This window comes from Apteryx mantelli, chromosome Z, assembly GCF_036417845.1.
Source record: "Apteryx mantelli isolate bAptMan1 chromosome Z, bAptMan1.hap1, whole genome shotgun sequence".
NCBI lineage: Eukaryota > Metazoa > Chordata > Aves > Apterygiformes > Apterygidae > Apteryx > Apteryx mantelli.
This window is the reverse complement of record NC_090020.1, coordinates 62079414-62101497: the sequence shown is the minus strand read 5'-3', so window position 1 is coordinate 62101497 and position 22084 is coordinate 62079414. Positions and strand designations below refer to the sequence as shown.

At 43.6% G+C, this 22084-nt stretch overlaps 1 protein-coding gene across 1 annotated transcript in view; it reads right to left on the bottom strand.

Annotated features, from left to right (window-relative positions):
• The window catches only part of THBS4 (thrombospondin 4), a 37626-nt gene extending 20124 nt beyond the window's left edge, over window positions 1–17502 (bottom strand). Inside the window, exons 1-7 of the mRNA XM_067316250.1 lie at window positions 17440–17502; window positions 13672–13875; window positions 9598–9845; window positions 8398–8503; window positions 3332–3414; window positions 2700–2751; window positions 1126–1298 (exon numbers count right to left, since the gene is read on the bottom strand). Coding sequence (XP_067172351.1) covers window positions 1126–1298; window positions 2700–2751; window positions 3332–3414; window positions 8398–8503; window positions 9598–9845; window positions 13672–13690 — 681 coding nt within the window. The 5' untranslated portion in view covers window positions 13691–13875; window positions 17440–17502. The remainder of the gene's footprint in view (window positions 1–1125; window positions 1299–2699; window positions 2752–3331; window positions 3415–8397; window positions 8504–9597; window positions 9846–13671; window positions 13876–17439) is intronic.
• Between the last annotated feature and the right edge of the window lie 4582 nt (window positions 17503–22084).

Genomic DNA, 22084 nt, shown 5'->3' with positions numbered 1-22084 from the left:
GCTTCACGCCACAGCTGTCTGTGGCATGACACTCACACCACAGCTGCCTTGGTTTCGCCTCCTGCATCCACGTTTCAGGTCTTCACCTCCAGGTTTGGCACCTTCTGTTGCAGCAAGCACAGCTCATGCCACGCGAGGCAAATAAAAGACATCGCCCACATCTCAGAAAGCTGCAACACTCAATCCAGGTTCTCCCCCCAGCATTTTCCACATACAGATATAAGTTGGACACATCATACCCCTCTGCTGATGGCCTAAAGGAGCAAGCAAAGCAAACTAGCAGTCAAAGCACATCTCTTGCTGGCTCAGAAGGGGAAAGAGGAAGTGCTTTTGCTGTTTTACATCACTTGGTAAGTACTCTGATAGTACTGGGTTATCCACGAGCACAATTAACAACCTAATTCTCCTGGTTCCCTGGTCTACGGTATCCACACGTTTCTCCACAAAAATCAGTAAAGGGTAATGGCAAAAGTCATCATACCAAAAATACATGGTGAAGTGATAGGCTGTTTTGTTTTTTGTGTTAAGTGTTCTGAGTAAACGTCACTTATTTCAATTAATAACTCAGGATATATGGTCCTCAATACAAACAAGCTCTGAATTTCTAACATATAGCACAAGAAATAAAACAGATTTAAGTCAACCTTTCCAGCTTTCATTATAACCATAAAGAAGCAAAAGGAAGTGTAACATTAAATGTTCATTTTTTGTCATAGACCTTTAAGGTTAAGCTGAAAGCATGGCAGCCCATAAGGGGTGAACAGAGGACTGGTCTCCACAGCTGGTTCAGTAGCACTACAATTAAAAGAAACAAACCCCATATCAACAGGAAGGGCTTCCGCAAGTCAGCCCATAACAGAAGATGCTCTTTAAACTCCTAAAAGCATTAAACTCCTTTAAGTAATTTCTCAGCTCACCGGGGTATTCCACGTTTTCACCCATGTAATTTCCACAAAGTTGCAGCAACAGCAAAACAGGGGGTAGAATCAAGTCAGAATATTCACTGTGCAAGCAGTCAGCAAATGCTGAAGACACCAAGCATTAGCAACCCATTACTGTGTAAGAAACCAGCAGTTTTTAATCTTTTTCTTTTTTTGTTTAGTTCTGTGAAAGTCACTGTTTTACCTCATCGATATCTGAGCACGTAACTCCGTTCCCTGTGAGCCCTTCAGGGCAGGGGCCGCACTGAAATCCCTCGGCTGTCTCCGTGCACCTGACCCCTCTGAAGCAGGAACTGGCTTCGCATTTGGGTTTAGGGCGCCTAGGAGGGGGAGTTGGAAAATTCACAGTTCCCAAACCTTTAACACAGAAAGAACAGCCGTTTTAGTCATTAAAAGAAATATCCATCATGGCTTGCGGCTGGCAAGCGCTCTGCAGAGATCCCCACGGTGCTGCTCAGGGGGGATTGTGTTTCTGCCCCTCGCGGGGAGGCTGCAGGAGCTACCAGCTGCACTGGGGCTGATGAGACTTCATGCTAGGAACAGCCCCACAGCTTGCCAAGCCTCCAGACAGTGGAAATTAAGCCTATTCCGTTAGGTCTGCATGCTGCTCTTGACTACACATGGGAGCCCTCCTGCTAGATTTGTCACAGCACAGACCTGCTGCTGGGCAGGGGAACGAACCTGTGCAAGCCAGGGACCTCAGAAGGCCAAAAGCATTCTCGAGAACTGAAGTTTCATGGTACAAGGCACTCCTCAGGCTAAATCGGCAACACCATCCCTTCATATGAAAAACAGTGCCATGATTTCACAAGAGCAAAATCTGACCATCTACAATGACAGGGAACAAAGCAGCAGCAGTTGGCAGCAGGTGGGATGCACACCAGGACAAGCAGTACACTGGTTCACATACACAGAGGCCAGCCCTGGGAAAAAGCAACATTTCCAGAGACTCTGGCTGGTGCTGAACCTTGGTACCGACGTATGGGCTACATCTTTGCAACTGCACGATTTAAAGACATTTTCTCTGGTACTTGCACAGGAAGCTTAATCTGGCTGGAGCTCAAGTGAGATAAAATATTTTGATGAGGCTGATAGTTTGGGAGAAGTGATTAACTAAAAGGCCTAATGAGTTTAGGTCTACCATGCCACCCCAGGAGGGAATATCTTTGGTTTTCATAGCCAGTGTATGCATGTTTTGATTGCCAGTTGTGTAGGAGGGCCATGCAGTGGTGTTTGGGAAGGCATTTATGTCTTCCATTTAGCCAAAAGATGGCAACTGTTTCATTTGGATCTTACTGCTGTTAACCAGTGATTACCTACTCAGAATCAGACTATCTTCAGGTGAAATCCATGGGATCTTCCTGAGCTTGAAAATACCAACTGTTACAGAATAGGATTCCTCACTTATCCATCCACTACAACTGGTGATGAGAATCTGAAGGCAATGTCTCCCTCCCAGGGACACATGGCACAGCTTTGTGGCAGCACAAGAAGTGAGATTGAAGAGCGAGGTGGCACTGCTTGGTTTAGAGGGTTTTATTCCCCAGTAGGTGATTGTCAGGGGTACAGAAACTGAAAGCTTTTTCCCCAGTGGAAATCTATTTGAAATTTGTGTCAAATACATCTAGAATTTTAGACACATTAATTCTGATTACATCAGATTTATTTGGTTTCTGAAGAGTACTTTTTAAAAAATAGTTTTAAAGTGACTGTATATCTCATCTGGTTGCCTTTTACAGGCAGTACAGCAATACTTACCACATGCTTGGCACTCAGCTATGGTATTTCTCAGAAAAGTTGTTTCCTTGACCTTCAGGATATAGAAAATAAACATTTTTTGGATACAGGCAGCTTCAGTTTGCATCTAGCTGCCAGAAGAACCATTATCTTCTTCCCCAAGACACCACTCAAACCATGCTACATACGTACTACATCTTGAAATGAGTTACTCTTCATACTCCATGAAACTAAGCTCAGTGATAATGGTCATAATTCAGTTCATCCTTCATCAAGGGAACCTTTAAGAATGACACGCTTAACTAAAGGCATGTGCCAGCAAATCCAGCTCTGAACAACTGGAACAAATTCAATTTCAGTTCTGTGCAACGGACCTACCTCTGTCTATCAAAAGGCTAGGGCAGCTGCTGTAGTTCTTCTCCACTTAAAACACCAGGTTTTCTGGATCTGAATATGCAAGTCACCTGCACTGCCACATTCAGCGAACCTTCACAGCATGCACAGGACCTATACAGTTACTTCTTCTCCACTGTGCCATGCCTCTGGGGCAATGAACTCCACACGCTTATTTTTTATTGCTTACATGAATTCTGCCCTGTCCCTATTAGAAGTCATGAGCTTGGAAATTTCACGCTGAAGCCCTTATACAGTACCTGTTGTCTGAGAAGGTCTTTCACATCTCCCAGTATTTGATTCATCTGCATCATCTGACCCATCAGCTGCCTATTAAAATCACCTGCAGGAAAACAGTAATGAGAAGAGTGCACAATGCACATAAGTCTCCTTCATTTGACATGATCATTTCTGAGATACAAGCTGGAATCATCTTAAAGAGCCAAGGAGGGGGGACATTACTGTTGCTTAAGTCCTGTAGGAATGCTTAAAGGAAATACGATATTTCCATGGTATATCCAAGAAACAGGCAGAAAAAGCAAAAACTTCTCTACAGAGAGTAAAGCAATATATTTCTAACACTATTTCAGTGTCTAACAATATTGGCAACTAATTCTACTCATGTTACTGATTTCTCCCAGGCCTGAGACCTGCAACCCTGTGCGAAGCTTTATGGTTTCAAGACTGAAAAGGAACTTTTTTGTGATAATCCATTCAGGGGAACCAAGAAATATATGTCAATATAATGGCTAGTAACCCCATGTAAGTATATTTTGTGTCACTACAATCAATTCCTGCTTATTTTTCAAAGAGAAGCCACTCGGCATTCCAGGCGAGTTCGTGGTGCAGCTCTGATCATGCATCAAAAGCAGCCCCTCTGACCAAAACAGCAGTTTTAATACCTGCAGCCCTCATGTGGCTTTTCTTCCTGTTGCAGCTCATCTTACCGTACACAAGTTCCACAGCTGCATTCGCTTCTGGTGGATGTAGAGCAAGGGCTGCCTCATTCACAAGGACTCACAAAACATCCACTCAACACACTAACAAACATGCACCAAAAAACAGTTCTCAACATCAAATAACAAATTAAAGACCTCTAACAAAAGAGCAAAAGCTATAACTATAGCAAGCCATAGAGGAGGAGCAGAACCAACCCAAGTTTTTCACACGAGACGCATTCGTTAAATGAAACATTAGTTTTGACCCGATGACACAGAAGCAGCATAGAGTATGTTTAACATAGTAACACCCTGTTCTTTGTGTTTGTAGCTCCCTGCTGAGTTTGTAGCTCTCTCGAGCAGTTATTTGTTTACTTCTCTAAGTACGTATGTCAAAACAAATTTCATAAATATATGCTTTTTTACATTCTAGGCAGGCAGGGTGTTTTGATATCATGTCCAGTCGCTTCAGGGAGGTTTATTCATGTGTTACTTGCATGAGTATTGAAAGCCTACATGAAAAATGTTTTTCTTAATGTTTACCTCATTGTTTTGTACTTCAAAGCATTTCTAAATGTTTCTTGATTTCAGATTTTCTCATTAAAACACTAAACAAGTTTCAAGACTTGGGAACCACCTGCTCTAGAACCTGCCTCCATTCTAGTCCCAACCTTCTCTTATTTTTATTTGGGGAGGAAGGCAGCAAGACTTAAAATCATTGGTATTTCAGAATCCCATAGTGGAACCTGACATGCAGACTGTCAAAACAGATGTAGGGTTTTTTTTTGTTTTGCTTTATTTTTTTAAACGAAGATTGGCTTAGGCTTTATTGATTGCAATCTGCAAAAAAATTCTCAAGATTTCAGATGCTTCTTTGTTGGCTAGCATCTAAATCAAAAACAGATCTATTTTGTACAGTTAAGTTTTGCAGACTTTTAAACTTTAAGGTGGACTAAACAGGTTATAGTGCCGTGAATTATACACACTGTTTGCAAATTTAGACAGCAAATCATTACGACAAACAGAAAGATTTTCCATGATAATTTTTTTCTCTTTTTTCCTCATTTAAAGCCAAATCCCATGGTAGGCACCACCTGTAGCAGAATGACTGATGAACCATGGCAAGAGGTAAACTTCAGAGAGGCCTTTCTCTTGAAACTTGAGGACTGCTTGGCCGTAGTGTGCTGCATGGTAGCATTCAGTGGTAGCTTCTCCCAGGAGGGAGCGGGGCAAGCCAAAGGTGCAGCCTGAGGCTATACAGTTTCCTGGTCTTATCGCTTGGTCTCTCTCATCCACACCCCATCTACTCAGGTGACTCCCCAGTTCAGCTTGTGTCCAGTTCCATATTTTGAAATGGTAACAACTTGGATAACAGGATGGCTTTCATGGCAATAACGAAATTCAGAGACAGATCTGAAAAATTACTGTCCAACAGAGAACTGAAGTCTCTTGACATGCTTATTCTCCATAAACCTGAGGTCATGACAGTGACACAAAGTGTTCAGCTCAAGAAGCTACCCTGTCCTACTCTTTCCTGGTTTCAAACCCTAGGCAGGACCTTCTACAAGGCCCTGGATTTGGAGCAGGTGACCAGCTCTGTTGCACAGCTAATCTGATCAGACTGGGTGACACACAAACACTAGCCTGGGAGACTGCAGGCCCCTGTATAATGCTTCATAGACACATCAGCCTTTCTTCTAGCCCTCTTGGGAGCAATACTGGCTTGAACACCCCACTGCAGGTCATCTGGCAAAGTCAGAGTCATGAAGTGTCTTTCAAAGAGATTTTGGTTACTCAGTCAAAATCAGAGACCCAGCCATGATTAAAGTACGGATGATGGTTGATAATTGAACAGTCTGCTGTCTGTCTGTAACCTAGTACCCAAAGAAGGTGGATGTATAAGTTGCTCATACAAGATGCAAGGGGGCATCAAAGGGAATTGTGAAGCGGCAGGCTCAAAGTAAACAGAAGAAAATACTTCCTCAGACATGTAATGGATTCTTTGCCAGATGTACTCAATCACACATTCAAAACAGACCAGACATATCATCTATTGAGTACAAAGCACAAAGACTCCACCTCTGGGTCAAGAGATCCATATACCATGAATCGCTGGAGGCCAGGAGAGCATTTGGGAAAGCAACACTATAACCGCACTCTCTTATACTCTTCTCTTTGGGTCCGTGACAGTATACCAGACTAAAAGAATCTTTGGTCTGATGCAACACAGATATTTTTATTTTTCTACGTTATGTCAAGTCCAGCTACCCTAAATGAACTAGATGAGCTTCAAAGGTCCCTTCCAACCTGAATGATTTTGTGATTCTGATTACATGTGGCATATTGATCTTATCTACCAAAAAGAATGTGTCTTGCACCATATTTTCCTGCCCACATGGGAAGATTTGAATACCCATGTTCAACCTCTATCTGATCATAATAATCTCACCTCACAGCTATACTGCTTAGCTGTCTCAGCCTCACAGACTGAGCACTGAGGGACTGCTGCTGCCACAGTAGTGGCAATGATCAGGACTCTCAGTCAAAGCCAAGTACCATTATTCAGGTCCTAAGCTCTCACACACGTTTTCTGATTAATATAAAAACACACATACCCATGCTTATACCAAGATACATAAGTGTCATATCCCTACACAGCTAAGCACTTGCATTCCTGCTTTTTCCGGCTAAAGAAAAAGTTGTGGTTATCTGATATATTGTTCCTGTAAAGGGCACCATGAAACATATACAATGTGCGAGGCAGCTGAGTAAATATTGCTGTTGGACACTTGCACCTCTTCCTTCTGTGGATTTGACTATGCAGACTTTGAATATATTCATGTGAGGGTTTTTTTATTTAATATGATACTAATTCCATTTGAAGGCTATACGCAATTGAACTTGAGAGGCCAGTCCAAAAAGCTCAGCCAAGTGTAGGCAGTCAGGGAGACAGTATCTCCCTGTATTACTATGGTTTGAATTATTGATCAATGAGCAGAAAGTTACAAATGAGAACAAGTGTGCAATTTGGAAATCTTGCTCACCGAGCTGTGAGTTTTTCCAGGAGGAAACACCGAATTACCCTTCCCTTCTATCTGCAAATGCCTGTTGATTTAAGGAAAGAGAGACCTTTGATAATAGAGCTCTTCATATTTTTTGCCTAGGTGTATAAATGTTAAGGAGCAAGAAAACAGAAGTGTGTGCCACAGATGATTTACATAGCTAAAAGGCAAAACAGATACCGTCATCACTGCACAGCACTGATGCCCAGATTCATGTAATGCACCCAGGATGGTCTCATATCAAAATTTTGTGTCTTGTCTCCCAATGGCATTGAATCTATTTTAATCAAAAATAGCAATGCTGCAGTTTTCTGGAGGGTGAGGGGAAGGGTGATAGAGAGAGCAAGCTTCTCAGGGATGCTATTTCAAACCTTAAACTCACATTTTTTATTTCATTGTTGTCACATATCAACATACTGCATGCATAGCATGAACTCGTTGCATTCCCTCGCACCCACACTAGAAAGGCAGATTGACAGGGTTGGGGAGGGCGTGCCGGTGGGGCAGTCTAGTCCAGGTTTGCTCTGTTGAGAAGCTGGAGAGCACCCTCCCCTGTCACCAGGGAGGGCACCCAGTCCCATGGGACCTGCAGGAACTCCCACAGCCACAGTTCCTTCCTTTCCTCTCTATTCCTAGCTCAATCTCCACAATGGGAGGTAGGAAAGAAACTGGTTTGAAACAGATTTCCAGTCTGGCAGGTGAACAAAAGCATCAGCTAGCTTGCGGCAGGACTAGCTGATGCCTTGGCACAGCTTTTCCCACAGGGACTCGTGTGCTCTCTTACAGCAGCACCAACGCTCTATGGTCCCCATCCTCACCTCATCCCTTCCCCTCTCCTGGGCACCTGATGATCAATAAAAGGTGAGTACTGGCCATGTGGACAAGCGCACTGACAGGTCTTGCTCCTCTATCCATCTGCCTATTTTCATAAAGCCTGTAGGAGTGTATCGCCTTTAACACTACTTACTGTTTGCAAGTCCAGTTTGAATAGTTAAAATATTACTAAACTGACACACACAGAGCACAATCATGTAAGTTGTACTGTCTTATGAAATTAGGCTAAAAAGCCGCTTTTCATCACCACAGACTCTTCTTTCACTAGGCCAACAACTCATTGCTTTGTCACCTGCAACTGTGCGATTGTTTTCTTCTTCAGACTGAGCTGTTTCTAAAATTTTCAGGATATTATCATGGCTGTAATTCAGTCAAAAAACATCATTACTCATCTACAGAGTTTCTCCACATTTTTAATATTAACCACGATAGCTTCTTTGCATTGATATCCTAAGGAATCAGAGCATTTTAACTCGCAATTGCAGGCCTTACCGGTGTACTGAGGAACAGGTTCAATTTGTTGAAGGAAACAATCCTGCAGATTCCCCACTTGGGCAAGTGATCCTCCTGTTACCAGCTTCAGCTCATCTAGTGTATCCTGGAGTCACAGGAGAAATTGAGAGATCACAGTTCTGGTACAATAATGGGAAAAATATGAAATACTGGTGGAAGTAAATTAATTTTTCAGACAGGATCTCCATTTCCTAAGCATGCAGAGCTCCTACACTGTCCCTTCAGGACCCACCCATCACCATCTGAACTGTAATAAAATCCCAAATTTTTTTCACATAGCTGTGGTTTTGTTCTGTTTTGTCTTTTTTTTTTTTACTATTTAAATTCATACAATATCATACCAGAAAGTTCACATATTTTTATATCCGTAGTATATAAAAATGATTTTTTGTTGAAATGAATCCAGAGCATTCTTTTTCCCCTCTCAAACAGGCTCACATTCCCATCAGGAATGTGGGCACCTTAGTAATTCTCCACATAAAGGGGCTCATTTTCTAGTCTGCAATGAAACCAAGGGAGGGGGCAACCTTGGGGCAGAATGCCTTTGCACCTAATGAACATTTTGCATTAACAGCAATGATGGAAGATGTCTGTGGAACATGCTGTTCACCCTGGACTGCTGATATGGAAATGACAGGAAGCAACACCAAGCCCCTGGTTGGTAGACAAATGCAGAAAAGTTATTGTATTGAAACAGCTGGGGTTTCGACTCTCATCTATCACCAGGTGAGTCCCCCTCTTTTGTCTCGTCAGTCCACGTGGCTTATTGTGAAGATGAAAGCCACATAGACAGTCAACTGTTGCTCATGCTGAACAGCCATAAGAAGCTCATGAAGAGCTGCCCTTATTGGATCAAATAAGAGCTTACAAAAAGTCTGATTCCTGAGAAACACCTAGACTGCAGCAAGGGAGGCTGAAATTTTTAAATAAGCTAAAAATTGTTTTTACAATGAATAGCAAAACTCTTACTGGCTAAGATTTCAACGAGGCTAAGATTTCACCTGTTCCACAGTGAACTTGTTTACATTTCTTTCACCGATTATTTTAATACTCAAGTATTACTAAAGCACCATCATACAGAGTTTGGCTGCTGTGAGGGCAGAGGTCTAGACTCAGTGATCCAGAGGGTCCCCATTGGTCCCTCCAAGTGCTCAGGCTGCTTCCAGTTTTCCTGCTCACCTGTGACTTCTTCTGGAAAGTGCGCAACTTTACCAACGCCGACATCTGAGACAGAGCTGAAAATGCTTTTGGTAGGTCCCAAAGGGCACCTACTTGCAGGCAGTCCAGATACAACTCGATTGTGCTCGATCCCTGCTGCAGGCCACTCAGCCTCAGGAGGACAGCATGGGGTTTCCCATCAGCCAGCTGGATGTTGCTAAAGATGACGGAGTTCAGCCTCCCATCGCTCTTGAGATAGAGAAGTGCCACTAGTACAAAATACACAGAATAACTATGAGAGGGTAGCAGATAATCCAAGCCTGATCAAGGAAGATCCTGTGGAAAACTGTCATGGCTCTGGTGTTTATCCTCATCTCAGCTTTGGTAAATGCATCCCATATGCAGATATATGTGGTAAGAATAAATGGGACATAGACTCCAGAGCTGGATTACCAGGGCTCTTGTGCGGCTCCCCATTGCTGCCTGCAGAACATTTTCCACTGCTTTGTCCAGGCCTTTTTAAATGGCTGAAATGAGGAAGCACATGTCACCTTAAAGGGTAATGTGCTAAAATACACAGTGATAAAGATAATGGGCATAGCTGACATACTGACAGTCATCCCTTTGAGACATATATATCAGATAGCCCTAGAATTACTGTGTAGCAGAAATGTACCACTAGAACATCAGTTTCAGTAACACATATTGCATTAGGTGAAGCTGGCTGACAGCCGTCATTAAAAAAACAGAACCAAGCAGGAATTATCTACAATTCGTTGTAACAAATAGTACATGAAAGCAAACTGTAAGCCAGAAAAGACAACCTGCCCCTAAAGACGACTTACCCTCCTCTCCTTTTGGCGCAGCTAGAGAATATATAATTATTTTACAGTGTTAAACAGATCTTGTTTTAAGGATCCCATTTTAAAGATCCCAGCCTGCATGTCTCTCATTATTTCCTCACCTAACAGTTACATGCATTGGGGAGTCAAACTGCACACATACTGAGCATCTAAATAGCTAAGTACTGGCTTTTCTGAACATCTGTTCGAAGTTCACAGAGAGCTGCCACTATTGCATCAAGTGAGAGCTCACAAATACTCTGACCTTCAAGAAACACCTAGACTAAAATGAGGTCACATAAAAATTGTGGATACAGCAGAGGGCAAAAACTCTTAACAGCTTCAGAGAGAGCTTCTAATAGCTTCTAATGTCTAGTGAACTCACCCTCTTTCTATTTGTTTAGTAGCAAAAAGACAGGAAGACGATTTGTTAATGTACCCTCCTCGATGCTGTGATATCTGTTAGTAGGGAACATGTAGCTAGTAACTCAGAAGATCCCTGACAATCTTTCTAATTGCTTGGTCTAATGACTGAACAAACCCAGATTTATACCAGCATGAACAGGGCAGAACATGTCTTCATCTTTAAAGTGTACACTAGTGCTTAAGTCCCAGCAGCTGCGATCAATATCTGGAATGTTTTCACTCCTATGTTAAAACGCTGCCAGAGCTGAGATTTCCACAAAGGTGCATGAGGTCACCAGTAACTTGCTAAAAGGTAGCATTTGTTGGCAAACTCAAAGATCTGGCAAGACAGAGTATGCTGCAGGCATTTTACTTATGTGAATACTCTGTACACCGGGTTGTATGAAAGCAAGATCCTTGGATCTGGGCCCTGCATACAGAGTGACCAAATGCAGCAGCCAGAGAAAGAAAGAAGAGATGGTGGCAGGGCCCAGAACGGACCGATGGCGACCTGCCAGAATAGTTGCAGGACAAGGAGCAGTCTGGCTTGGAAGGAAGATCAAAAATTCCTTCCTCAGTCAAAGCCAAACATCCACCTGGTAAAGCAGAATAGGCTTTTGAAGGGACATTTTGCTGGACCACAGCCTCAGTAAGACTTAACCCATCTAAGCCCCTGCATTACCTGTCTACTGCTAGGATATTCTACACTGACACTCCTGAGAGTAAGTGACTCACCTGCACCGTTTAAGATACAGATTTTCAATGAAACTATTAATCCAGTAAAATAGGAACTGCTTCACAGAGTTGCTAAATTACATCAGTTTTATGTATTTACTGCTATTTGTTCTAAGAATGTATCATTCAAAAAGGACAAGAAACCCCTGGATCTATTTGAGACTTTGCCTCTGTGAAGTACTTTGGTTTAACCAAAACAAGTTAAGCAGTTGCCTAGTAATTTAGATGCACTTAAAACATCTTAACTGAAGCATATACCAATTTATCTTGTATCAATAAGACACATTTATCATAAACTGGTGAAAGCAAGAGTTAAACCAATTCACATAAATTGAATGGATAAAATGGCAAAAGTTCTAACATCATGTATGTAAATCAGTGCATCTTTCCGGGCCAGGCAAGACCTTATTATAGACTTAGCAAATCAAAGGCAAAAATAATTTCATCTAAAAATTGTGCTGTAAAATGTTCAGCTATTGCTAACATATTTACAATCAGATACACCACAACAAAACCAGAATGTGAGCAAAACATTTGGAATGTAGTTTTCAAACGTGGCACTGTAAAAAATAACTAAGGCCTGCTTTGGGCTACTTAGATCAGAATTTGGGTGCGTAAGTGGAAATAGCACGCAGAGGGAGCACTATGCACGCATGCACCGTTCCAAAAGCCTAAATATTTTGACTTCAGATTTTGCTAAGATGCCAACATTGGCTCACCACTTAAGTGATGATCTCCAGGCTTGAGAGGATCAGAAACAGCCCCCACACTCCATGCTTTCAGCTCATGTGATGGTCTCCTGAATGCAGTTTAATTTACCGTATGAAGTAGCCATATGGGACACTTGACACTTCCAGAGAAATCATGTGTGAAGACACTGTGAAACACTGCCTACTACTTTCACACTGTCATACGTCTTAAGCAAGGTGCACTAAAATAATAAGGAGGCAAAGAGATCTCCATGGTACAGCTGAAGAAGCTGAGAAAAACCTTCCTCTGATTAGACCTTTACAACAGTTAGCTTACAAAAGTCCTCCATCTACTCAAGGTATAAAGGACATGGGTCACTGCCAGTACAAGTTTCTTTATATTGCCTATATATATATGCCCCCATCCTGTCACAGACACTTCTCAAGTACAATACAACCAAATACACCACGGACGAAAACAAAAGAAACTTTGTGACTTTGTACCAAAAAGCCTCTTAAGTCTGTTACTTAAATCATATCTATATATGGTATACACAGATATTAGGCAGGAGAGAGAGAGAGAGAGAGAGAGAAAACATGCAATATATCATTTATTTAGCAATAAAGTCAGTCAAATTTAGAAATTGCAAGACAGTTACTGATAGAGTTCTCAGTATATGAGACTCAGCTGCCTGATTATAACATTAGCAGAAGCAAATCGTATCAGCAGTGAAGTCAATGGAGCAATGATAATTTTCGCCACTTAATGATTTTTCATCAAACCTTAATATTGCAACATATCCCAGATTTGAGACTGCTCTGAGACTCTGAGAGAGTAATTAAGTTCTCAGTTTCTAAAAATCTGCTCAAGTTTCTGCTTTGACTGTTAATGAACTGATTCCCAGAAGCAAAGGACAAGCATTTCAATTCACCCGAAAGATCCTGCAAGCGCTAGGAATGTTTGTCTTGCACAGTCACATCTAACCTCCAGGGAAGAGGCAACAAGTACCCGCCTTTCATATGCATGAGGCAGCATGTGCGTGTGTCCCGCACATTCCTGAGTAACAAGAACCAGTGATTGTCCCAAGGGGAAAAAATAAAGAAAAACAACTTGACTCCTTCCTCCGATACTCCTTTCTCAGCATGCCTCAGAGCAGGCTGCACGGCAGAGCAGAGACACCCGCTGACTGCCGGATGTGCTCCCCGGCCAGGAGAGCAGCGTGCCCTCGGGGAAGGAAGCACAAGGGGAGCGAGAGAGGATGCTCTCAATGCCCTTACCTTGTGAAGAGGCTCAGTGGCGACAGTACGCAACAGGAATGACTCAAGCACAAAGGTTAATCACACGGTTTTCAATGGCCATCCATAACACACCAATAACTATGGATCCAACAGGAGTTTTCCCCTACCTACCTCAAACAACTCACCTTTATTCACCCGTCCCATTACTGTAAATTCAAAATACTTGCTGTTGTCAGCAGACGAATACAGGCCAAATATGGTGGCTGTGCTCTTTGACTGCAGGTTGAATGTTGAGAGCAAGTACACATCATTCAGCGTAGGATCGCTGAGAGCTTGTTGCAGAAAGTTTGTTACCGTTCTCTTGTTGGAATAAGAAAGAAGATCAAACACTGAAAAATAAAATGGTTTTAACAGCAGTTTAAGTACAATAGCGAGCTAAGAAGAATGTAGTCTGAAGCTTGTTTATCCCCCTGCCACCTTTTGAAAAATGCAAAGTTGTCTCTATTTCCGTATGGATAGTTAAACCAATTTATCCTCTCCAAAATGAATAATATGAAAATAACAATGAATAATATGAAAATATTATATAGGTTTTGTGCAACGGATCATCTGTTAGCAACAGATTCCAGAAATTATTGGTAAGTTTTTAAAACAGAAATATCTAGTCTTCAAATTGAAGTTACTCAAATATTTTCAAGTAGATATCTAAGGTTTATCTCTTTTGAGATGCACCTCAACAGAAAGCTTTTTAACCTGTTTCTGTTTTTATAAATGCAAATGCTGATGCTCACATTTCAGTTAGACTCAGAATCTGGCACCAATGTTTTCAGACAGGAGATTTCCAGTATGCTTCTCCTAAGAATCATTTTGATGGTGTCTGGGAGGGCATCAATTAAAATGCTAAAAAGCCAGGTAAGCAATATGATATTCATAACCTCCTTCTCACTTCACTGACTCCTCAGGAGATGCATTACATAAACAAGACTCATCTTTCCTTTTTGGCACAGATAACAAAGAAAGACAGGCCTCACAAAAAATAAGCCTGAAGGCATAGTGAAAGCTGCTTCAAATTTTTCTTTTCAGTTTTTGCACAACGCATTAGCAAAGAGTCTGAATATTATACTCATAAGTATGTCAGCTATGCACCTTATGGCACAGAAACAACAAACTGGGTTTTTCCTCAATGTTGCTAAATCCATGATGTCTCCAAACACCATCAACTATTGCAATAGGTTTCTTGGTAATCTCCTATTTAAACCTACTGCTATTAAAACATCATACATATTATTCTCTTCCAATAAAGACCAACCAATAACTGTGTACAAGGGTTATTTAAATATTAGGATATATTTAGCCAGTCATATGTAACAGTGCCACTCCAACAGACCTGTCATAGCTGGGCCAGATTTTTCTCCCACACCAGCATGACACCACAGAGCGGCCACCGAAGAGCCCTAACACAAGACAGGCAGCAAAGGCATGTGACAGCACGTCATGCCGTGTTCTGACTCACGCCCATGGCCGCACCAGAGTTTAGCTTCGAGGCCAGAAAATGGTGGACCTGTGCAGACGAGTATCCTGTACCCAAACTCAGGTCGGGTCACCTGAACCCCGCATGGTTCCTCAAAGCGAGCCTGCTGACCAGGAGGTCGGGGCCACCCCGCTGATTGAGCATTTCCGCTCTTCACAGGCAGGCGCAGGCTTGTGAGCACTCGGATGGCGTTACATGGGTGCATGGCCCAAGCCATGTGGCAAACCCTGCTCCCTTAATGGGAATTAGAGCCTGGCTTCATGCTGCTCCCATTGCTCCTTCTGTAGCTTCCATTAATTCGGACACTAACATCATTTCCAAAAAAGAATAATGAAGAGATCTTTTCCGTTCATCTCACAAAATTGTTGAAGCATAGATCTATAGTCTATTTTTAATAGCTTAAGTCTATATTCCTTTTGGGTCCAAGAATCTTGTGACTCTTCAGGACACTACGAAAGATGAATCAGGCCCTTGATTTGCATGCACTTGTAATATTGTCATCAAACAATGAAGAAATGCATATCTGAGAGGGATCTGGTCAAACTGCATGTCTTTCATTCAGTTCAGATCTACAAGCTCTCCTGGACAACTGCAGCTCCCACTGCAACGAGTGATCCAGAGGATGGTGGGGAAAGGCCAGGTACTTCATCGTGTTCGGTCCACAGAGAGCAAAGCACTCACCCAAGCGAAAGACTGAAATGTAACTCATACTCTGTACAACAGCATTTTGCAGGTAACAACCATTCACAAAATACAGCTGTGCCTTCTCAGCCAGAACACCAGAATATAGCACTTAGTCTCTGATAGCAAAAAATAGAGGTATACACTCTGTTCAGTACTTCTAGCTCTACTGACATATTTTATACGAATTCTGATGAGACAAATTAATCTTGGATAGAGTCAAACACTTAAAATATAAGAAAATATTATAAAGGTAATAATTAAACACTGGCACACTTCCGTCAATGTCTATTTTCCACATTTATGGAACGTACTCATTGAAAATTTTGAAATTTGTATATTTAAATGAATGTTCAGTTTGGTTTGGTAGTTGAGCTCCCATAAAGCACATACAGGCTGCTGAAGGATCCAGTTGCCACTATCAAATCGTTTCTTGAGATACCTCCACTGATGTGCATGTAGACACATTACATGACAGAATTCACCCTTTAGGGTAAATTACTCACACATTAGCAAAAGTGGCCAGCAGAAGAGCAATGGGGTTATGAAAACGCTACATCTTCAGTAGAGTTTAAGGCAGAGACAGCTTTTAGACTCTGCAGAGATAATTGCTTGCTTGGAAGGAATGAGAAAAAAAATCTGCAAAGATTTCATATTTCATTTTTTGAAGAAGAATATTTTAGTTCCTTTCCTTGGAAAGGCAGACTTGAAAACAAACTGATAAAACCAGACTGTGAAACCTGAAAGGCACATGCAGCTGGCTTGAGTTCATGCAGTGAGTGTTGCAGTCTTAAGCTTGTCCCCGAGCACACGTGCGTGCATGCACACCCCCCCATGAGACTGAGCCCACCCTGGCATGTCCCAGGGATCTCCCTACTGCTTTCCAAATTTCTTAGCAAAGACCTGCACACCGTCCCATCATAATGCTGGCAAGGGATCAGCTACATCTGGAGAAAGCGGCAAGCCACTTTGGCTCTGTACTAACAGACTAATTCTGTAGTGAGTTAAAAGATGGTGTGAAGCCCTTAAAGGAGAAGGAAGAATGTAGAAACAAAATTAGTGTCACAGGAAAGCAGAGAGCTAAAAATAGATCCTTTCTTTCCCCTAACTCTGCTGCAATGTTGTATCAGCCTTCTGAGCCACCTGAAGCTCTGCTCCAGTCACAACTAACTGTAATAACTGCAAACATAAGCATTATTCCACTCTGTTCGGCACTTTTCAAGATAATTAATGATGCTTTAGACACCTAGGATGAAATCCTGACCTTCTGCAATGATTTCTGTCACTCTAATGAGGAGAAAATTTCACAGCTGAGAGTGAGGTCTTTGGCTGCCCACTGCCTCTGCCAAACTGAAAAAAAATCGGCGTTTCATCGTACTCTCGTCTTTCTGCCTCTGTTCTTTAACGTGTGGTTCTCGACGTGCTTATTAATGTTCTGAAACGGTTTTTCATCAAGAAGGACTTTAAAAAAGGCTTTCGGAAAACGCGGATCAATTAAGCTGACGGGTCCCTTCTAGGCCTGCTTCACCTAAACGGCTCGGGCCGGGCAGCCCGGCGGCAGAGCCGTCGGGGGGCGGCGGGCAGGGCGCACACGCGGAGCGCGGGGCGCCGCGGCGCCGCAGAGGCACGGCGGTGTCCCACGGCATCGCCTCCTGCGCCAAACCCACCCCCGCTGGCTTCGCCGGGCGCTCCGAGGAGGACCGGCCGCCCCGCTCCCGGGCCCGGGCCCCCCGGCGCTTACCTCGGGGGGCGCCGGGCCGCAGCGCCAGCAGCAGCGGCAGCGGCGGCAGCAGCAGCAGCAGCAGCGGCGCCGGCAGCAGCGGCGGCGGCGGCAGCAGGCGGGCGGCGCCGCGCTCCCACCCCATGGCGGCCGCGGGGCTCGCGCCGCTCCGCGCCGTTTAACGGGGCTGCCCCGCGTCCGGGGAGGGCCGGCGGCGGAGGCCATTGGCGGGGGCGGGCGGGGGCCGAGCCGCCGAGGGGCAGGGCCGCGCCGTCGGGGGCCGAGCCGGGGGCAGGGCCGGGCCCCGCGGCCCGCGGGCAGCGCCGTGCCCGGGCAGGCCCGAGGGGCGGCCGGCGCTGCCGCCCCCACCCGGCGGCATCGCGGGCCGCCGTGAGCCCGGGGCCCCGTCCAGGGTCCCCGCGGTGCGCCGGGGCCGAGCCGCGTTGTTGCCTGCCGGAGCAGCCGTCGCGCTCCCGGGGCTGGGGCACGAGGCAGGTGCCATTTCCCACTGCCAGGCGGGAGACGTGGCAGGCCTGGGATCTTGCTGAGGTCCAAGCTCTTGTTGAGCTCCTCTTTGGGGTGCCCTGGTCTGGAAATTGAATCTGTTCAGTGGCGTTACATCCAAAATGGATACAGAGGCTCTGGTGCGTAAGCTTGGTCTTGGTATGAATTTAACTTATCCACTTTTTCTGAGTTAGGAGTGTTGCCAAAAGGGGTTGTGCAGATCAGACTGGAGCAAATTTGGTTTCTAGAAGAGTCTCGACTGGAAAAGTGCAGAACATACAATCTGTTCTCCCCTATTTCATTTAGAGAGCTCAGGAACATTGGGAGAGCTCAAACTGAAAGCCCTACGGTTACTGAAAAGGTTGCTTGTGTTAATAAAACCCCAAACCTGATGACTTAACCAACCTGCTTAAAAAAAACCCCTTCCCTTTCAACTACACAGATTTTTGGTCTTGTATCTGCTCCCAGGATGTCATTATTCCCTTGCTCCATCCATCTTTCCATTCCATTCCATCTTTACTCCAGAAAATTCCAGCCTCTGCATTGCTGAAGTTAAGAAGACAAGCGAACGAGCCCCTCAGGGCTGAGCAGCCCTGCAGCCCCTTTCCTTGTGCCCACGTGGTCCCGTCAGGCAGGGCACCCTCCTCTGGCGCTTTCTGCTTGCAAAGGAAGGGATCTCTCAGGGGACTGCATGGCAGGACTGCAAGGCACTTCTCCTGCTCCGGAGCCAACAGCATGCAGCCGGCTTCCAAACCTGCACCGCTCTCTCCTCCTATTCCTGTTTGCGTGCCCCCAGCCCGCAGGTGAACCCCTGCCAGGTCAGAAGGGGACGGGAGAACACCAGGAGGCCATGGCTGCCCCCCTACCAACCTGCTACCCAGCACACAGTTGGAATAGCTGGAACTGTCTGATATTATTTACATCATAAAAAGGACAACAATAGGAGGGAAATTGTATGTTAACTGAACAAAATAGTGTTGATTAATGTTCAGTCACATCAGGCTTGGAATATACAGCTAATGAGCACCGCAGAGAACAGCCCCTGCGGGGTCACTGTGTGCGAGTCAAGACACAGCACCGTCAGGGCTGGGGCTGGAGAGCTCGCTGCGAGGAAAGGGTCTGGCCGAGTGGCTCCACCACCACAGAAGGGGTAGGTGTTGGCTCCTCCTGATGCAGGTGCAACGGCATTTCCAGTACCTTCAGCTGGCCTATAGTCACATACCCTTCAGTTGCCCTCCCCACGTGGTCTATGCCCCCATACCCCAGAACACACAGTACTCCTTAGCCTATTTGTGTAAGTGTTGTCCCCACTCTAACTGCACAGTATTTCTTCCTCTGCCCAACCTCTCCAGGCTGGAGAGTGCTCCCCATATCCAGTGTCCCCCAGCACAGCATTCTTCCATTCCCTCACCCCCTGGCATTTCCATATGTGTCCCCACACAAAAAGAAATCCCCCAGCTTTGCTTCCCACTTCCCTGCCTCTGTGGTGGCAGTGACAGGATGACATGGTGGTGTCAGGGCTGGCAGAGTGGAGAGAGAAATGCAGCAGGTGCAGGATGATACGGGGCAGGGAGAGTCAGCGAGGGGAGGCTGAAAGAGGGTGGATAGGGGAGGAGGCAAGGACGTGGAACAAAAAATGAAGGAAGAACTTACAGTGCCACAAGCTGCCCAGAAAGAAGCCTCAGTCCAGATCTCATTCCTACCTAAAGGATGGAGACAGCACACATGCTGCAGAGACTAAATACCTGGGCATAGAGCAGTCCCGATATTACTCTCTAATCTGTGAACATGAGGAAGAAGCCCTTTGTCACCAAAGAGCATTTTTTGAAAACACAGGTTTAAATGCCTGAGGCAAAAACACCATGAAGATGTAAAATCTTCATGGGTCCATATTAAAGTATACAGTGACTATTGCCAATAAAGGACAAAAGGATAGTGAAGTTTTGCTTTCACCTCTCTGAGCTAACACTATCAAGTATTTGCAATATTATTTGCTTTATTTCGTAATTTGAGTTTGTCAAAATATAGGAAATATTTCCTTGAAATATTCCCTTATCTGTCAAAAATATTTAATGAATAATTTTAAAATATCATTTTTACTTCTGATATAGTTACAGTGGACTCTCTTGCACTGATAGCAACAGACTCTCTGGGAGGAAGATCTTTGCTGTCGCATTATGAACTCATTAGTACTGGATTCCTGAGGGCCAAATTCTGCTCCCGCTCCATCTGCAGTAAGCACCAGGAATGCACATCTGAGCAGAATCTGGCAAACGGAGCATGCTCACAATAAAATGTCACAGAACAGAACAAGTTCAAAGTGTATATAAACAGAAGTTTAAATCCACGTTTAGATGAACTTAGCCAGTACACATAAAGGTCTCTGCAATTTTTCAAGTTTTCATTTCTATGTTCAGTTTTATTATTGGAGTGTGTTACAGACTGAAGGGGATTTTGTGCTCAAGCACAACCTTCTTTAAGGGATTTTCGCAAACTATAATGTTTATCTGCTGTCTGGATAGGGCTATTTGATCTTCTAACCATCATTTTCAATAACAAAACAAATGGAATTTTAGCTACTGCCTTTTCACTGTTGTGCATTCTTTGAAGTACAAACTCCAGCTTAATTTACTGGAGCTTAATACTTTGAATAAGAATCATAAAGTGGTTATTGGGCAGGGTATCTTCAAAAACTTTCATAAAGTCAGTAACATTATATGCGGAAGTTTCTTACAGAAACATAAGACTAATTCTTAACACAGGATCTGCAAGTAAACCTCAACTCAACTGTTAAATATTTGTCCTGCTTAATTTATGTAAATCAACAAAACTCTAAACATAGAGAATACAGAGAAGCTGCCAACACTATAGATTTAGCTCTACAGAAACGTACATGACTTGTTCAAATTCCAAGTAACGGGGTAGGGGAAGGAGGAAGGAATCCCTGCTGCTTAATTCATCTTTCATATTTTGCTCCTACTGTGCATCAGGAAGACTATTTTCATGGAATTATATGGATGGCTTAAGGATCAGAATACAAGTGAAACTAAGATAGAGAAATCTTAATACAAGTGAAAGCCAAGTGAAGTATAGCTCCAGACCATGTCCCTCCACATTTATTTGGACACTTATGGGTTTGATCCTGCAACATTTTCATAGAAAAAAAAATGTGTGCAATACCATTTCAAATACACAGGTTTCAGAGGAAGTTTTGCTTTTTCAGGTACACAGACTTGAGCCCACTTTTTCAAGTCAAGGCATTTATTCATTCTCAATGCACCTATCTATCTTTCATTTACACTAAGAGGAATTCCACTCAAGCAACCAAGAGGAAAAACTCATGAACAGCTTTAGGATGGGGGAGGGAAGATGCAGATTGCCTTTTTTTCATCTTTGCTCTGGCTTCCGCAATAGCGTAGAGATGAATTGGACCCTAAGGCACTGCAAGGAAAGTTTACGCTACTAATTACCTCCTAAGCATTCCTGCAACATGCATCAGAGAAGAGCCATAAACTGGCACACTCTCAGCACTGAAACAGCCATTTAGGATCAGTGCTATTAAGGGCCACTCTTGCTTCCAGATCTTGCATATCCAGCAAGGGTGATCAGGCCTAAATGAAGTACCCAGAAAGACCGACTAGGAATTAGCTGGGATGAAAGGGAGAGAAAGGTGTCCTTAAAAACCTTTACCTTACATACCCCTTTAGAGGGAGAAATGTAATCAGCCCTTAAAAAAAAAAAATCACAGTTTTCACTACTGTTAATATTGTCAATTGTATAGTTTTTTTGATCCTAATGATCTGGAGCAGAATGATCTCAGATCTGTGTGGTAGGTTTTGATCACGACACTATGCCACAAATTTTATGCAGATCTGCAATTGTGCAAATTCAAGAGGGGGAAAAGAAAAAAAGCTTTGCCCTTGCTCTCCTGCATTCTTTATGAGCAGAAGACCTTAATGAGGGTGGTCAGTGCGATTTTTTTTTTAAGGCAGTGTGGTATTTTTCCTTCTTTTTCAGGAAGAATAAAAACATTTGACTTAATATTTTTACAATTACAAATGCTACAGAACGTCTGCAGGAATGTTAAAATGAAATGTTAAAATTAAAGGTCTACAGTAAAAAAAAAATTTATACAAAAGATGAAACCTCATACTGTATGATC